This window comes from Bolinopsis microptera, chromosome 1 (genome assembly GCF_026151205.1).
Source record: "Bolinopsis microptera isolate Bmic1 chromosome 1, MBARI_Bmic_1.0, whole genome shotgun sequence".
Classification (NCBI taxonomy): domain Eukaryota; kingdom Metazoa; phylum Ctenophora; class Tentaculata; order Lobata; family Bolinopsidae; genus Bolinopsis; species Bolinopsis microptera.
The window spans coordinates 9,473,274-9,485,020 of NC_087072.1; the positions used below are offsets into that span (position 1 = coordinate 9,473,274).

The following is an 11,747-nucleotide window of genomic DNA, read 5'->3' on the forward strand; positions in this document are numbered from 1 at the left end:
TTAGGAGTGGCTACAGTTTTAGAGAGTGGGCTTTGCAACTCGACTATCATTTAAATTAAATTGATCGTTGAAATTGGTAAACTGCAAAGAAGAGTGAGTTTAAAGAAGTGTGAGTTGAATTTTGATACCTGTAAGCAAGTAAATAACTTCAGTGCTTGAGCTGAAACGCCCAACTCTCGAATTTTGTATCCAGTTGAAATTGTTGTGCATGATTTGTTTTCAAAATTAGTACGAAAAAACAGCGTACATATCTCAAAATATTGATTGCTTATTTGCTCAATGCACAAACAAAAGCTAGAAATTGGTAAGCATTTTAATAATTTATCAAAAATTACAATTGATTATTATTCCAAATAACAGAACTTGAACATTTGGTACAAAATTCAAACTTCGACCGAGCGAAGGACAAGCAGTTTCTAGGTCTACAAACCGATCTAAAAATATATTTAACCAAACCCTCTTTATCTTTCTAAAACAATATCATGCAGTCGTACATCATATTCATATTCATTACTCATATATAATAGGGTCGACTTAAAGCTGGTTAAATAAAGAACAGGTCAGCTGAAGAGCTGAGGTCAGGGTTGAATACGAATAACGAGACGGCTTACAATGTCCAGACCTTACAATGACCAGACCAACCGATGAAATATTTTAACGGCATACTCTGCACTTGGTCAACTCCCCTGAAATTTGGAGGCCATGCTCTCACTGCCAAACCCGTGCGATGTCGTACAAAATCAAAAAGTCCCAAAAGTTAAGAAGGATCTGGTGCAAGCGACATGTGCTGAAGTTTCAAATCTTCAGTGCGTGATGTTGACTGTCTAGACACTAATCTAGACGAAAAAGGGTTACAAAAGAAATTTCCGTGAGTACGAAGGACGTTCCTTGTTTCATTATGTATGACCCACGTAATGGCACGAATTAAAAGTGCATAATGTGCTAAATAATGAGCGAGATAACTGCTCAAATATGTGACGAATGTAAGTGTACATTAGCTGAGAATGAGAATTACCGCTGACGACACATCATAACACAATCGCTCATTGAAAACCACAATTCTATACTATATCATAATATAAACCAATGGACTTGTCACGGTCACGTGAACAGGGCTAACTTTAACTGCTCGCCAGCTTGACGAGTACAGAAGACGCATGTTCAAGTCTTTAGTGAATAGAGGAAAGATAAAGAGCTAAACTACAAACATAATAGCGGACGGTTTTTAGCGTTACTTGGTAGGTTGGTTGAGGTCAGGTGGACTTAACCGAGTCACGATTCTTGAGAAGAATAGACACTCTGTTAAATTTAGAGGCGGTTCAAAGCAGTATGCGAAAGTAATGGGCATCAGTAACTGAATAAGTTAACTAAACTCATGAAATATGACAAGAACATGTTGGAGACCACAGGATTTAAACCTTGCAACAAAACATTAAAGAATTTAAAGAGATCATATGATAAATTTTGTACAGGCTAAGCGTCTCAATAAGCCTCATTACAAGGTTTGGTGATGCAGGTCACGGACAAGTCTGTTATTTAACGACTTCCGCATAAACCACATAATGACTGTGAGGAATCAGGATACCCGTCATAAAACCAGCAGTCTAATACATATCTACCCGTACTATGAGTACTATGACTCATTTTATCTAGAAGATTGTAGTTTCATTGCTTCTGAAGTAGCTATCAGTTCGCCGGTCAATGTTGGGTATAATACTCACATATCTACCCGATCGTAGGATAATTACATGTAGTGATGATTGATTATTATGGTCATTTTAATTGGTTAATCATGATATTAATGAGAGGTATGTCTACGTCTTGCGAGGTCAAGATGCGAATGAACGCCCAACAATGGACATGATAACCACAGACTATAATTCTAATTGATATCTGAAATAAACAGCTTGGATAACAACATTGGAACTAAGGTGGAAGGAACATGACACATGGTATGATACAATCGTTATAATTGATTATCTATTAAATAATTAAGTACCGGATGACTTGTGCAATTACAAAATGATAACGTGTCCCAATTTCCCCTATTTTAATTATGCTACAGTCCGAATGTCTGATTTGAGAGTGAGAGGCAGGGGTTCTGGACACCAAAAAATATTAATTAAATTAAACTAACATCTATGGAATAATGATCCTAAAACGAATATTAAATTAAAAAGTATTTATTAGACACATTATTTAGAAAAGGTTTACAAATATTTAACTTTGGTAGTTATATATATGGCAACCAACGAAAACGTGACGACCAACGCAAATCAAGAACTTGTAAGAACAGGCGTTACGGGGTCTTAGCAACTTTATGAATTATATGAGACTCTGATATCTATATTCAATTACCACCAGGCATATAATACTCAATGTTGAGATTGAGTAAACAATAATTGGAGTATAATTACTTAATCAGTTCAGCACTAAGCTGACCACGTGATACACAGACTGACCACGTGATACACAGACTGACTACAGGACCAGTTCAATGACTTGCATGATCGCAGGTCCAGCGTTACATATAATATAAGAATTGGAAGCAATAACCTAGGAGAGCAGGAGAATCGGCAGATAATATTAGATCCTTGATAAATATAACAGGGAACTGGCAGACGACATTAGATCCATGATATAAATATGGATAGAATATTTGTAATTATAGCACAGAGGCTACAATATCTAGTTGTAAGTAGAGAATTATGGTTATTTGGGATAATGCGCACGACATCGTGTGATGAGAGTAATATCAAAGCCAGCAGAAGAGAAAGAAGGAGACTATATATAATGGTATCATACATGTGTGTTTAATCCTATCACAAGTGCTCACCAGCTCACAAACTAATTACACCACTCCTCCCATCCCTGGACTATAGAATTGGCGAAAGCACTGACCAATCATATGTGAGAACCACAGAGCCGACAGCCAATCAGCTGTTAGGATTACAGATCTACCTGCCTATCAGTTAGCATGATGTTCTGATGAAGTTCAAGTTACTCTGATTTGATAGTTCTGGGGGAGTTCCAGGGTTATGATCTGTTAAACAGAAGAAGACACAGAGTACCCTCGCTCAAATCAGAATGATAAACGTGGCGACATGACAGAGGCAGAAACACAAATGGCACACTCAAAATCAATCGTAAATTATTCAACATGAGCTCATCAGACTTCAGATCTAAAAACGCCAGGAGTTGACTTCAGGGCAGAGAGACCACCAAAATGTCCATATATATCGGTATCTGAAAACGGAGTGGCAGATCGTTTAATAAGTATCTAGACATGACGCACTTGGCCAATATACCTAACTAATAAGTTATCAGTTTCCAATATAAAGAAGGGAGAACTGCTCGATGGTGGACTGTAACGTCTACACTCTGGGAGCGTACATCTTTAGCTGATTAGACGTTATTTCTATACAAAAAAACCTCGCCGTATAAGGTGTGCTCTATCTCGGAAATTAAGTGGAAGAAAAAGTAAGAACCCAAAATTGGTCATTAGAAATTAATAGCTTTGCCAGCGTAAGCTGCTACACAAGCTTCTTTGAGCGCCTCGCTGACGGTGGGATGAGCGTGACAGACGCGAGCGATGTCCTCCGCCGAAGCGCCATACTCCATCGCAAGTGCTGCCTCGTTTATAAGTTCTCCTGCCTGTGGGTAGGATATTTTCAAGTGAAAAGACAAATCATAAAAAGTGTAATCTCTAACTTAACGAAAACCACAAGGCTCAATTTATAAACACCTGACACACAAACGTAGTTCAAATATGAAATAACTAAAAACTAATATTTGTGAGACAGACTGACAGACTTGGACGAATGAGACGAGTAAACTGTTTGATCGTACACAATGAAGCAATGAGAGCCTACTGAAAAACATGTTGAACTAAACGTCGTTTAAATTTTTGGACAGTGGCTATTGGCACAGATTAAATACAGTAACAATAAGTAGTACGCGGTATAATAGTGACCAAACAGTATAATATTGTAATAAAATTAAGACATGATATAATGATAAGACAGTTCGATAATATGAAGTACAGCAATAACAATTTGGCATTGGATACAATAGACTGCAATAAAGAATACCTATTTTCCCATGTACATTGCAATTGTTCAGTTTTTTTCTTTTCAATTAAGTGCTGACAGTAGTTGTATACACATAAATTGACAAACTGCAACTGTGAAATTTAGTACACTACGCACAATATTACAAAATATGGTTGCACGAGGCAGCAAAAGCAGAAAACTAAAAGTACATTATAACGCAAACTTATTGCACGGACCCAGGACTTTATTCTTTGCAGATTTTAGTCTGCTTTAAAATGGTAAAGTAGGCCGGTTTACCTTTGAACCTAGTAGTAGTAATAAGAGTCTACCATTCAACAGTCTACTATTTACTGGTAGTTCTATCAAAAAATACTATTTACTTGATAAAAGTTAGCCTTCAAAGGTATACCGTCCAAACATCATACCCATTGCAAAAGAGGCACACGTCACAACGCAATATTACACGTCACAACGCAATAATATAACCTGATTATGTTCTATGTGTATATATTATGTAAAAATGCGAAGGCCGGATTGCATAGTGGAGAATATTATACAAAAAGCGGCAGCAATGACAACCATACAGTAGTGTAGCCCTGCTCGATACCGTGCATCTTACTGAACAATTCGCAGTGCGAGTGCGACCTTTTTAAAAGATCCTGCTGATATATATAATACTTGGTGGTATATTAACACGCCAGTCGTGGCGCGCTGTACAGCTACTTCAACATGACGTCAGCAGTTGTGGAATATACTTAGTAACTATCACGATACAGTTCATTATATATATTAGTGTATACAACTATCACCTGGTCGTAGTAATATATGCTTATATGGTTGCACTCCGTGACACCACCAAACTACTGTAATTGTAGAGAGAGAGAGAGAGAGAGCCAACACCGGACAAATAACTGCATACTTTAAGAGAAAGTGTGAAATGTCTGAGTGCAACAATGTGGAAGAAAAGAATTAGAACTATGTTCCATAATTATACTACATGCTTTATACGGCGGCTGGATTATCAGAGAAAGGAAACTATGCATAAAAGTGTATAACGCAGCAGTATTATATAGCATAACAAGTTAGGCGTCATGTTCAGTAAAAATGGAAGATTTGGTACAATATGGTCTATTTTAAACAATATGCGAACTGTGCGTGGTTCTGGAAATACATTATTTTGGCCGTCAGAACGAAGCCACAAATTAAAGCTTATTTTATTATATTTAGACTTGATATGTACAGCTGTATACAATTTCATACTTCAGAGCGGAAGATGCAGCCAAAATTTGGGCCATTATGGAAATAATGATTCGTATACGCACATACATACGTAGTACGCACAACCATTAGTTGTTTTAGTGTATTAAGGAGTGCAATTAAGAATAATATTAGGATTCCGGAAGAGAGAATTAGTGAAAAAATATATCATGAGTAATGATTTAGTCGTGATTGAAGTAATGATAATATTAACATCTCATTATATTTAATATAATGCGGTAGATAATTACCCTTGTTAATATTGATAATGACGGGTATAATATCATACGGACACATTACCATGACTAATTACTAATTACTCGTGGATAATTGTGCTAACATGGTAGTTAACTATCCATAATTACAATTGCTAATTACTACAGAGTTAGAACTCTAATTCCCATGATATAATGATGCATTTTGGTTGTCTAAAGTATCACTTAGCACCTAGCAGGTATTGCAATTTGCAATTGATAGTATTGCAATTTGCAATTGATAGTTACATACAAATCAAAATAAAACGAAAGAAAATCGTTTAAATTGACCGGCATGACATTACAGGCGTGGGATTCTGGGAAAATCGCACAAAAAACCCGCAAATCAACGCAACGGAACAAATCTCACATAATGTACCGTAAAATGTATGGAGTATAATAGTCTATCCAGTCAAGGTCTAATTATGCTCTTAATCTGTACACTTTATACAAGTAGCGTGTGGTAACCTTACATTCTAGACATACCAGAGACTACCACGTCCTCTGCAGTGTCGTTATTGACAACCACCACAACAATACGGATACAGACAGGTGACCGGTGTTTCATAGCCCCAGTCATGCCATTGCGTCTGCTAAAGTGCTAACATTTTTATCTAGAGCAGTTGGCAGCCAGCGCAGGGCTGGAGTTTATTTTAGTGTAGTTTGTGCAACAAGTTTCCCTTCTTTCCAATGGCTTCGTCCCTAGCACTATATTCTACAGTAAGCACTCTCTAGTACTGTTAATTTGTAGAAATTCCAGAGATACTTATACAATGAGTGCATTGATATTATTGACATTAATTTCACAATGAGTACAATATTCGCATAGTATTCACAAAATATTCAAGATGCAGCCTTCCCTACATTCGCATTAGGGCACACAAGGCGGCCTTTAAAGCTTTAACTCGACAGTCGGCAGAGCTTAAGTGACAGATCTTCATCTTGTCACGTGACAGATCTTTATCTTGTCACGTGACAGATCTTGTCAAGAACACCAAGTGTCAACATCTGAAAACCAAACATACCCCCGATATTGTTTGACAGGATACAACACCAGACACACACAACTGACATGTAAATTGTAAAATGAACAACTGACAGACGTATTTACAGACTAACTAGCTAACCGACAGCCTGGCCAAGTTAAATGATTATAAATTTAATTGACTCCTAATACTTACCACACTGCAGACGATGTGTATGCCCAGAAGTCTGTCAGTATCCTTGTGAGCGATTACTTTAACTAGACCGTCAGTGTCCATGTTAGTCTTACTCCTGCTGTTAGCTGCCATCGGGAATGTTCCTATCTGACAGAAGGTTATTACACGTTAATTACCGGGCCATTACACGTTAATTATTAGCATAATTGCACATTAATCATTAGGATATTATACATATATTTGAGTTTAAATAGGCGAAAGACCGTGAATGAAGAAATCCACTAAATAGCTATCATTTCTCAACTTGTATTGTATAAGAAATGTATGGGAAATTGTATACTAAAATATTTATTGTATAAATTGAAGCGTGCTCTAGTATCAGTACGTGATATGGTCTCAAATCTAAACTTACACAAAAGGAACGTAAAGAAATTCAGAAAAGTCGTCAGAAAATCTAAAAACGCGAAAGGCTTCAAATGAGCAGAGCTTCCAGTGCATCAATTAGTCAATATTCAGGGCTTCAAATGACAAAAGCAATAATTATGGATCCCAAGATTTCTGAAAGGAAGGCTAATAAGGGGATGAAGACCAGCGAGCTTTGTCTACTGAGATTGCTAATCAAAATGTGATTATTATATCCATTTAGATATTTAAAATTTAACTAAGAATCCATATATTATGTAACAGATGTACATATTATTATATGCCGGTTTCTTTAGATATATATGGAATATTCTACGTTAAATTATTAAGAGGATCACAAATGTTTGAGTTCATGAATATATTTATGTTGTAACCTAGTAATGTTTTATTATATGCATCTGCAGAAAATACTGTGTGCTATTAAAAGCACGTCCAATGAAGATTTGTGTAAGCGAACAAATAATTTGGTTCGATTCTCGCGATACTGGATTAAAATGAATTTTGAATTATGTAACCCAAGCCGAGTTTAAACCATATGTTAATTAAATCGTCAAGTTAATATAATAATATAGTAACAGTTCGAATATCATGAAAATACACCCGTCATGACGGTTGATCGCAATGCGACAGCGATACCTATAACAATGTCCAATCTCTAAAAACAAACATTTAAGCCACGAACAATCAAAAGAAAGAACCAATTAGTGACCCCTAGATTTCTCTTACCTTGTAAGGAATACCCAATTCTTTGACCTGTTCCTCAGACTTGCCAACCCAAGCAACCTCAGGATGAGTGTATATGACACTGGGAACACAGTCGTAGTTAATGTGAGGTACACCACCCACCATACCCTCTACACAGATAATACCTTCGTCTTCAGCCTTGTGGGCTAACATGGGACCATCTATCACGTCACCTGAACACCAAGATCTGTCACCAGGGTTTAACTTAGGACAGCAAAAAGCATCTAGCAGTTTATTTAATAATCAAGAGTCAAGTAAAGCAGTTTACGGATCGTGTTATCTCGATTATATATTGACACACAGACGAGCAGTTTACTATAATGGAGGGTCACCCACTAATACTAGGGAAGCTAGAACTAAGTGATATGTGACGGTAGTGAGCTACGATTAGATTTTAATAAAGCAAAGAGGGGAGCGGGCGTTTTACGTAAGTGCTAAGTAATATAAATGCTAAGTAGTTCAAAATCTTACCAATGGCGTAAATGTTGGGTATGTTGGTCTGGAAACGTTCATTGACAGGGATTCTGCTTCTGTTGTCTACTGTAACACCAATGTTATCCAGTCCAAGACCGTCCAGGAAAGGCCGCCGTCCTATACATACCAGGACAACGTCTGATACCAGTTCCTCTATCTTGCCCTTCTTGTTTTCTGTTTTTACCTGCAAGGTTCACAGTATTACATTATGTTAAATGTCGAAACTTTATAAATATCCTTTGTTTAATAAACGTTTTTGCGGAGAAGATGGCAATTTTCAAATCTGATGATGGCTACTATGACATAATATTCATTTAAATATTTTAAATGTTTTGCCTTCGAAGAGACAATGAAGAAACAGGAAAAACGGCGAAAATAACATCATTTTATTGATGATAATGGAGCAAATGGCGAAAGTGGCGAAGATTGAAAATTTTACATCTAGATCATGACAAAAACATGTCGACATTTTTCCGATTGTAAGAATTTGCGAAAGTGCTGTGACCCAAAATGTTTCAAATAAATGTTGAATTACAAGACGCAAATATAGGGTAGCTATAGGGTATAGGAGGGAGTGGCTTCTTCAACTAATAATGAACAATTTAATTGAATTTTCTGGGCACAATGAAGGCACACATATGACGGCTGAGAGAACTGCACTTTACAGGAAATTATTGACAGAGCGATTTCAATCGTCATACCTCAATGGAGGGACCACGTACCTTAATGGAGGGCCAGGGACCACGTACCTTAATGCCTTCAGGAGTTCTTTCTGCTGACAATACCTTTGTGTTCAATTTAAACTTCATGCCCTGTTTACCTAAGGATCTCTGGAAGTTCTTAGCCACCTCCAAATCAATCCCTACACCGCCAATATTACCCAAAAACTCTACAGCTGTGACCTGAAATTGTAATTTTATACTTTTAAAAACACTTTTAACACAACTTTGAAGTTTAGTTATAATCAGTTTTCACTAGATTTGTTCGAGATTGGAACAAGAATAATTGTAGAATCAAGAGAAAATCAATGTAAATAATGAAAGTTTGATGTTGGAGCTAACCTTAGCACCAAGCCGCTGCCAGACCGACCCCAGCTCAACTCCGATAACACCAGCACCTATTAGTGTAAGTGTCTTAGGGATTTCCTTTAGAGACAGTGCTCCGGTTGAAGACACTATAGTTTCTTCATCTACCTGTACAGAATGTATGCATGAAATGTTGATTGTTATCAGGTCATTATATATTGATACATGGATATTGGATAAAATAAGCAACTTGAGTCAAGCAAGTAAAAATAAAATTCAAATGATTACTTCCGTCTCCACATTAATAGCATGAGGTACGACGCCGAATGCAGATCTACGTTAAATTACCTCTATACCAGGAAAGGGAGTAACTTCTGAACCAGTAGCAATGAGAATATTTTTAGTGTTGATTGTCGTCCTGCCCCCGTCATTGTTCTTAACGATCACCTGGTTTGGTGTGACAATTGTCCCGTGACCGTGTACTGATGTGATCCCATTCTTCTTGAATAGTCCAGCAATACCTGGATATATTCACAGGTCAGTATAGCTACACAAATCAAAAGTAAACAATTGTATGTTAGTGGTATAAGGAAACATTTCATTCAGCTTTTATTACAGTTAATAGAGCACATGATATATTTTAATGGCATGTAGAATGTAGATTATTTTTATATAAAATTTTAAGCTCAAAGAGCACATCAAATTAGTTGTTAGTTTTAATGTTCTGAAATATAAATTAGATGAACCTGCTGTCAGAGCAGAGACACTGTTTTCTTTTGCCTTCATCATAACTGGTAGGTCAACTTCTACATTTTCAACTTTTATCCCTCTGCTGGCAAAATCGGTCTGTAATCATGATTATATGTTAGGCATTGTGAAAATGTTCGATAAACTAGAAAGTAATAAAATTTCACTGTCATTAAGAATTCATTATTCAGGAAATGTGCCGGAAATTTCCACAATATAATGTAATACAAAATACAAAATACTTTACACTTGTATAGCTCATTCCTATTACATTGTGTAGCAAAAACATAGAAAACCCAAAAGCTAGTACTTATTTTTACCTTGGCTGCGTGATAATAGTGAGAATTATTAAGGAGAGCTTTGCTAGGGATGCAGCCCACGTTCAAACAAGTTCCTCCAAACGTAGCACCCTTCTCGACACATACAGTCTTCAAGCCCAGTTGAGCTGCTTTAATAGCAGCCACATAACCCCCAGGACCGGAACCTATGACCACCAAATCTGAATCTGAAAGGTTTGAAATATGTCATCATATTTTGCTAAAATAGTTTAGGATGGAAATTAAAAAATAGACATTTTTTAAGAGTTTGAAAATTCAATTAATTACTTTTTTGTTGGGGACCGGCCCGAAGTACCAGCCAATGTTTACTCAAAAATATATAATATAATAAGTGTTATCAATTCAAAGTCAAAAACTCACACAAAATTAGATATTATTGAAACGATTAAAATGGAGCTTATCGAACAAAACATAGCTGAGCACAGATAAAGTTGCCTTTAGGATTGTAAGGTTGAAATGATCATATTAATGCACTTTTGGAGATGTTAGAGTGGAAACAGGCGCATAGCTACAGCTAGCTAGCTATTCCAAAATTTTGTTTGTATAGCTAGCTATATAATATATAAATCAAGTGTTACATTTCAGCCATGCAAAATTACAATGACATATTTTAATATACTAATTGAAAAAAGGTACTGCAATATAAGTTGCTTATCGTGTGGCCGAATGACAACTAACTACACAAGAAAAATAAACTTGATTATATAATAATTAATTTTGCTGAACCAACACATAGCAACACTCAACAGCCACATTAACGTTGGGGCCGTCAGTATTTATAATATATTAAGAGTTAAAATATCTTATTAATCAAATGTACTGACCTGATATGGTAGATGAAGAGAAGGAGCGTAAAGGGAAATGCCTTGCACGCGAAGAAAGAAGTGCAGATCTAACGCACTGCATCCTAGCTAAAGATTTTGATTATTATTAACTACAGCTGTTGTGAATCACATATCATAGGACAGTCATTGACAAATATACCAAGGTTAAGAAAGCTTGCCTCTATGCATGCTTTGTTGATCTAAGAAAGGCCTTTGACACTGTTTGTAAGGACCTCCTTCTGCACAAAATCACATGCCTTGGAATAACTGGAAACTTCTCCAATTGCCTAAGTGATATGTATAGAAACTCAATTTATAATAGCTCATATAAAAATCTCCAAACTCTTGTCCCCTAATATTGACATTGGAAAAGGAACAGAGCAGGGACACCCCCTGTCACCGGACCTTTTAAAAATCTATATCAACGACTTGTCATCTCTCCTAAAATC

At 36.4% G+C, this 11,747-nt stretch overlaps 1 protein-coding gene across 1 annotated transcript; it reads right to left on the reverse strand.

Moving 5' to 3' along the window:
- Window positions 1–301: 301 nt before the first annotated feature.
- On the reverse strand, window positions 302–11,396 carry LOC134818995 (dihydrolipoyl dehydrogenase, mitochondrial-like). The gene is made up of 10 exons (XM_063828747.1): window positions 11,299–11,396; window positions 10,457–10,641; window positions 10,136–10,235; window positions 9,738–9,910; window positions 9,426–9,557; window positions 9,114–9,266; window positions 8,362–8,548; window positions 7,873–8,063; window positions 6,745–6,870; window positions 302–3,654 (listed from the first exon to the last, which is right to left on the reverse strand). Exons 1-10 carry the CDS (start codon window positions 11,378–11,380, stop codon window positions 3,502–3,504), a joined length of 1,482 nt encoding a protein of 493 aa, XP_063684817.1. The 5' UTR covers window positions 11,381–11,396; the 3' UTR covers window positions 302–3,501.
- Between the last annotated feature and the right edge of the window lie 351 nt (window positions 11,397–11,747).

What these genes read in the sequence shown, in the direction of transcription:
- LOC134818995 (XM_063828747.1), bottom strand. Translation starts at nt 11,380, where the DNA reads ATGCAGTGCGTTAGATCTGCACTTCTTTCTTCGCGTGCAAGGCATTTC. An exon ending in ACTATTATCACGCAGCCAAG is followed by an intron (nt 10,236 to 10,456) that starts GTAAAAATAAGT and finishes TCATGATTACAG; the next exon opens with ACCGATTTTGCCAGCAGAGG. An exon ending in ACCCAACATTTACGCCATTG is followed by an intron (nt 8,064 to 8,361) that starts GTAAGATTTTGA and finishes CTTGGTGTTCAG; the next exon opens with GTGACGTGATAGATGGTCCC.